The sequence below is a fragment of the Nansenia antarctica genome (assembly GCF_963989245.1).
Source record: "Nansenia antarctica genome assembly, chromosome: 8".
NCBI classification, from domain to species: Eukaryota; Metazoa; Chordata; class Actinopteri; order Argentiniformes; family Microstomatidae; genus Nansenia; species Nansenia antarctica.
In genome coordinates this window covers 29,715,315-29,722,814 of record NC_137678.1, presented here as the reverse complement: position 1 = coordinate 29,722,814, position 7,500 = coordinate 29,715,315, and the positions used below count along the sequence as shown (strand labels likewise).

The 7,500-nt window shown below is 48.1% G+C and overlaps 1 protein-coding gene across 1 annotated transcript in view; it reads left to right on the top strand.

Annotated features, from left to right (window-relative positions):
- The window catches only part of hgfa (hepatocyte growth factor a), a gene marked incomplete at both ends in the record, with an annotated part of 37,035 nt that overhangs the window by 7,338 nt on the left and 22,197 nt on the right, over positions 1-7,500 (top strand). The window contains one exon of the mRNA XM_080538256.1: positions 7,239-7,374. Within this exon, the coding sequence (XP_080394382.1) occupies positions 7,239-7,374 (136 nt within the window). The remainder of the gene's footprint in view (positions 1-7,238; positions 7,375-7,500) is intronic.

Here is a 7,500-nt window from a genome sequence, read left to right as displayed (position 1 = left end):
TTAAAGCTTTCACCACTGAGCTGGCTGATATGTTACGCAACGGAACAGCTTCGGGAAAACGAGTAGCAGCGCACATAATAGTAAGCAAATACTGACTTCCACTTTTAGTCCTAGGCAAAGGTCCAACACAATCAATTATTACACGTTCAAATGGCTCCCCTATAGCAGGAATGGGATGCAATGGTGCGGGTGGAATGGATTGATTAGGCTTACCCGCCATCTGACAAGTATGGCAACAGCGGCAGTGCTTGGCAACATCCGCCTTCAGTCCGGGCCAAAAGAAATGTTTCAATATCAGCTGATAAGTTTTAGTTATACCTAAATGTCCTGACCACTGGCTCTCATGTGCTACAGATAACACCTGTTGTCTATAACCCACAGGCACAACCACTTGTTTTACAGTATTCCACTCACAACCATTTGCATTAGGAGGAGACCATTTACGCATTAATATCCCATCGTTAAGGAAATAAACTACGTTGCCCCCTATTTCAGATTCCTCACTAGCTGCATGTAAAAACATTTGTTTAATGACTGATCAGCTACTTGAGCGACACGCAATCGCTCGCCGGTTACAGGCAGAGATAGGCTGTCAGCGGATGGTATGGTAGGACTCGGGGAGGATGGTAACTCTACCACTTTCTCCCTGGGAGAAGCTGAAACAATCGGGTTCTCATCCCTTTCAGAAAAGGCTTGCATAATCACACTATCACAGAGAGAAACATCGCTATCCTCCTCTCTGCCTCGACTCGATTGTGCACGAGTTATAGCGCACACCGGAAACAACCGCTGTTTCGCATAGGCAGCCTACACATTAGGAGTCATCATCATGCCGGTGTCAAATCATATCATAATAAAATAAATACATAGCCTATATATTCGTCTTTTTTAAAATAGAAGGAATCAGAATGTGAACTTTAGCGAATTGTATTCAAATTGTGCTTAGAGGGAATTATTTTCACCGGACATTTATGTCCGACGAGTTTTCAATTTGTCGGACTTCAACAACTTTTACCGGACAAAGTCCGGGAATTACCGGTTAACGGAAACCCTGGTGTGTGTGTGTGTGTGTGTGTGTGTGTGTGTGTGTGTGTGTGTGTGTGTGAAGGTGAGAGATGGAGGGGTGGAGTGCGGCGCTGACAGGGTCCGGCCCTGGGAGGGTCTGACGGTCCCCCCGGTGAGGAACACCACCCATCCCTCCGGCCCTCTCTTCTCCTCTCCTCCCTTTTCCTCTCCTCCCTTTTCCTCACCTCTCCTGTCCACACCTCTATGCTGAGCTCAGCATTCTCCACTGAATGTGTGTGGGTGTGTGTGTGTGTGTGTGTGTGTGTGTGTGTGTGTGTGTGTGAGTGAGTGTGTGAGTGTGTGAGTGTGTGAGTGTGTGCGTGTGTGCGTGTGTGAGTGTGTGCGTGCGTGTGGGTGTGTGGGTGTGTGTGTGTGCGAGAGAGGAAGAGAGAGAGAGAGGGGGGGAGAGAGAGAGAGAGAGGGAGGGGGGGGGAGAGAGAGAGAGGGGGGGGGAGAGAGAGAGAGAGAGAGGGGGGGGGGGAGAGAGAGAGGGGGGGGGGAGAGAGAGAGAGGGGGGGGGGCAGGTACAGAAAGGGAGGAGGACAAGTTCTTTTCCAGGCATACGACCTCTCAGAGAGGATGCTGAAATGGAAGGGGCGGGGACTCCCCCCCCTCTCTACCTCTCTCTATCTCTACCCCTATCTCTCTCTACCTCTCTCTCTCTCTCTCTCTCTCTCTCTCTCTCAGTACCTGCACTCTCATTCCTCTCTACACACACACTGTACACAAGTGATTTCTATTTCACCTCCCATTTCCTTCCATAAAGCCTCTGTGTTTTTTGGCTCTGTATATTTGCCATCCCTAAACTCCTTCCTGTCTGTCTGTCTGTCTCTCTCTCTCTCTCCCTCTCTCTCTCTCCTGTACTGATGAGGAGAGATTGAGCAAGGGAATAGCAGGGAGATCTAAGATAGAGGGGGGCTGCCTGCATGGGAAAGGACTGATAGAGTTTTAATGGGGTGGTGGTCTTTAATGGGACTCGGCTGGAGAGACATCACACACACACGCGCGGTCACGGCCAGCTCTCTGGTCATGTGAACCGTAGCCAGAGAGCTGCGTCTCACTGCGGGTTCATCCTTATTCAGGGGGAATGGAGAGAGGGAAATTATGTATTGTTATAGATTCATAGAAGTGAACCCTGGCCCCATCTAGTACCTGATGCTGTGTAATGAGGAGAATGAATGTTGAAACGATGAGGGTTGCTATGAACCGCGTCGCTATAGGCAGAGAGAGAAAAGGTTTGACTCTCACAACCTCACCTGCCTCGACGCATAATCAGCGTCACAATTCACTTCAGGCCAGGCGTGTAAATCATAGGGGACATGTCTGGCCGGGGCTTGAAACTTACCAAACCTTCAGTAATTTGCTCCCTAGAAATATTTTTTTCAGAGCAGGTCTGGATTTCTCCTTTAATCTGACGTTGATTGACGTTTCCAGCGTGACACGCGCCTTGAACAGAGCACCTCCACTGAGTCCGCTCCTCCTGGCCTCCCCGGCTGCGGTTTTCTCAGATTGAGTCACCCACACACACACAGGCACGCACACACACACACACACCCACACACACACACACACACACACACACACACACACACACACACACACACACACAGGCACGCACACACACACACACACACACACCCACACACACACACACACAGGCACGCACACACACACACACATACACACACACACACACACACACACACACACACACACACCTGCTGGCGCTTTTCAGCGCTCCGCTGAACGTAGCCTACACACACCGTGAGCGCATGGGACCTTAAAAAAAAAAAGGGTCTAGGCTAAAGAAAGCGACCTGCACGCGACTTAATGGGAACGAGCCAGGCGTCTGGCGTTCACCTAAGCCCCTTTCTTCCATCTCTCCTTCTCTCTCTGGAGACCTGGACCCGCCGCCCGTTAACGGCCGAAGTGTGGATTTCCTGTCAAATAACGATCGCGCCCTCCACGGGGTTCGTGTCCAAAACTCAGGAACACTTAGTTAAACCCCCCAAAAAAGCCCCTAGCACGCTGGTACCTAAATGGGATTGCTTCCAGCTGTGTCCACCCCCCCACCCCCCCACCCCTCGCCTGCTCGCCACACCAAGAGCAAAGCGCACTGACGCACGGACGCGAATGGAGCTGTCACTGTCCCCAAAAAGCGCTCCCGATGGGACGCCTTGAGCAGACAAAACAGAGATCTGTCAGATGTTTGGAGCCCACTCCGTCATGATGTGGGTATTTGACAGAACAGCTGGCACTGCGTTTTATTGGCTGACCCAGAATAGAAATATGATTCCGCAAGGCGGCCAGTTTCCAACATTCCTGCCCTCCCAGTTTTTGCTATCTTTATTATTTCTGTCTTTTCTATAATCCTAGATGGTTAGCACACATTATGTGATTTGAAAGTAGGCCAAGCAAAGAATGTGCACGGGCTAGGCTAAATGTTTCCCCCACTTTGAGTTGAAATGAATGAAATTGACTTTTGGACACAGTCGTGTCTTGGCGTTAGGGATGGCATTGGCATCCCTAACATTTCACTGGCTGCAATATTATCCAGACTTCTCTCACATTTGAAATGCGCCCTTATGTTTATTTACACCTGTGACACCAACCAGGCAATGCAGTTTAAACAGTGACCGTCTTCCACAGTGCACTGCTTATGGCTATGGACAATTTAATAACCGGAGATTGCTATGACACCAGAGGCATGTTAAAGGCATCGTGGAGGTTGCATGTTAAGGCATCATGGAGGTCACACTGTATGCCAAAACGTTATAAGGAAGTCAGCGCGGAACGTCTTAATCCCTATATGCGCTTTTTTTTGTGCAAACCGAGTTTTGCGCACTTTGGCAGCAACTTGGAGCTCAGGTCCTCTGGGGCCGCAATCACTCCCCTGCATAAAGTTTCCTTCAAGCATGTGCAAATCATCCCATCTGTGTCTGCTGCTTAGCCAAAACTCAGACATGGGTCGAGGAGGGAGAAAGGGTAGTTCCCAAAACATATTGAAATGGCTTATCATCGAGCAGATGATACACAGTACTGGACACATTGAAACCAATGTATGACACCAACATGCATCATCGTCGCATTGACTATCAGTCAATTCCGAGGGAAGTGACATGTATCCGGTTTGGCATCACCCCCCTCTCTGGTTAAGATAAACAAATTGACAAACGCACTTTGTGTGAGGCCGTGGAAGGGACAACGAGTAAAGCGGTCAAAGTGCTGTTTTAATTGCTCCGCGGCTGGGGAGGGGGAACGGTGTGATAAAGGGGACAGGGGGGTTGAACCAAGGACGGCTTCTTTCCAGTAAAGGGGGGCATCGCTGCCTGTGTGGAGGGCTTTTCCTGTTAATCACAGAACGGTACCATATAAACAGGTACAACGCTGAGAGGACGCTCAATCAAACCCAACGCTAAACCCTCGGATTATCCCACTCCGGCGTCGAACATGAAGACTAACGTCATGTGGATTTACAAAGCGCTACTGTGTGTTGTCCTCGCCGTGAATTCAGGTAAACAGCGGAATCTAACGGAATCTAACGGAATGTTGGATAGGGGGCTTAGTGCGCTTTGCGTGCCGTGGAGTTATCAATGCGCGCTCGGCATATAATCATTTTCATTCATCACTTATTGTTTAAAGGATGAGCTGTACTTGTTAGAAACGATCGTAAGACTGCACTTTTTGAGGCTCTAGCGTAATAATTATATTACCGCATATAGGCTACTTACTAGATTATTAAAGACATGCAGTTAATAATAACAACATATTTAAAGTTATCTAGCCACTGATCTGAAAGGAAGATTGTGAGATTTCGGCAGAGAGAGAGGTTGATAAACATTGCATTTCTCTAAATAACCACAGCTAAGTAGTAGAGTAATAGCCTGAATTATGAGAATGTTTTTTTTCCATTTAAATGGTGTGGATTTCACTTTGCAGTGAGTTTTAGCCGGGCATGTGATATTAGCTTTGGCTTAAAGCCGATAGGATAGGCTACAGTCGTCAAGGGATGTTTGTTATCCACTGATTCTGTGTCAAACTTCATTGCAATTAGTAATAAATGTATCTTTCCTAATATATGCCATATATGTTTCTATATTTGTAATGTATATTTCAATATTTGTCATGCCAATGAAACAGTCCACAAAACGGTGAAATATTCCAATAAGGAAAATATCATCATTCATTTTAATACAAAATATGTTTTGATCAAATGCATGTCATAGTGGGGATATTGCTTCTCCCATTGCCTGAAGCACCAAGCCAGCTGCGTAAAGGTAGCCCGCACAGGACAGCTTAGTGAGTTGGAACATGTTGGCACTGGTTCAAGGGATGTTTTTGAAGTGCATCTGCAAGCGATGTTACTGCTTTGTCATTAACATTTTATATAGGTTAATGGCCATTTCACTAATAGGCTCATTTACGTCCGTGGAACGATCATGCATACTGGATAAATGTCACGATGCCGCTACCCCCACGCAAACTGATATAGTTAATGTTGCTCCAAGTCCAAGGCAGCCTGGAAACTCGTTTAAAAATATCACACTGCACAGGGCAAATTACCAATAAGTTCGCCAGATTTCTCCGTTTCAAGATTCGGGCCAATCTTCTGGTCAAGCGCATGCAGTGATGCTGTGCGCGTGCCCGAATCCCCCGTAGTGGAATCGGTGCACGCGCGTAAACGGCTGGGGAACGCGAGGGAACAAACATCTGGCCGCATGAGTCGAGTTTCACGTTTTCAGATCGCAGGTTTCGATTCCCTAAAACAGATGAAATGTGTATGCAAATGTCTGACCGAGACGCACCTTTAACCTGCTCCTTTGCTCCTTTAAAGAGAAGATGCGTTTAATTGGATACAGTTCCCTCTCCACGTTGCAAAAAAGGAACGGACCCACATTGCAATGATTAATGTTAACGCTAAGCCGATGTTTGTCCATTTCCATCACTCAAATACGACACAGAGTACATTTCTAATATTGTTACATTTCTAAATTCACCTCAAATCTGACGTTAACTCGCCGAGATAGCGGGATAGTCGGGGACGTCTGCGTTTCAAATAGAGGAAGAGTCTAAGTAGTGAAGTCTAATTGTGCGGCTTGGAGAGAGATCAATGTTTGAGACAACAGCGTGATGAGTGCCAGATGTGGTTGAATGCAACCCAAACATTAATAATGTGTCCTCCCTAAAACAATTTCTACCACGGGGAGCCCTCTTTAGACAATACAAAACCCTGCCGTGCATCCCTAAGTACATGCATAAGGGCTTGTGTCTGATTTGGGGTCATGGACATATTTCTAAATGTCAACGACATTTCTTTAATGATTTATCTTTACCACTTGCTGTGCCAAGTACACAAGAAAACGGCTGCAATAACCAAATATGAAACAGCCTATCATAGCCAATATGGCATGTATGTAACACAGTCTATCTTCCCCATCAGTGGAGCTGAGGATTTAAGCACATGTCGTGCTATGACACACCATACAGTACTCTTTAAAGCACTGATGGTATCTTTTGAAATTGGGAGTGCCCTCATTGGGCCCCCAAGTGCCCTCTAAGCCACAGGGAGGTACAGTACAAGGAGGAAGATGAATCTGTTGCTAACAGCGCTGGTTTGCATCCCAGTTGAGTCAGGGTGCAGGGAGAAGAGATTAATGAAAAGGGTAATTAACCTTGTCTTCTGGTAATGGTGTGGATTACTCCCTGTTGGAGTCTTGTGCGTGTGCAGCAGGAGGCTGGTGGAGGTCGAAACGGGAAGACGGGCTCATTGGTAATGCGCCTGTCTGTCCTCCGATTTCTACCTCCCTCAGCCTCCCTGATGTGTAGCGGAGATGGTTTGGAAACACTCCTACGCCTAAGACCTTGAAGACACGCGTCAGTTCCCCTAGTTAATGTCCTGAAGACGCATGTCTTCACGGCAGGACACCTGGGTTTGAGAGAGAGAGAGAGAGAGAGAGAGAGAGAGAGAGAGAGACACACACAGGAGGGAGAGGAGAGGAGAGGAGAGGAGAGGAGAGGAGAGGAGAGGAGAAAAGTAGGTAGGTAGGTAGGTAGGTAGGTAGGTATTGCGCGAGCAAGTGTGTGTGTGTGTGTGTGTGCGTGCGTGCATGTGCGCGTGCGCGTGTGTGTGTGTGTGTACTCCCTCTCATCCTCCCTCCTGTCTCAGAGTGCAGGCAGACCCTGCAGCGGTACCAGAAGAGCGAGGCGGTGCGGCTGCTGTGCCCCGGCTGCCCCCCTGTCCTGGCCCGGACCACCCGCTCCTGGAGCACTGCGCCCGCAAGTGCAGCAAGAAGAAGAAGTCCTTCACCTGCAAGTGAGTTGTGACACACACACACACATACACACACACACACACACACACACACACGCACACACAATAACACACACATGCAGTACCTGCACTCTCATTCCTCTCTACACACACACTGTCATTCC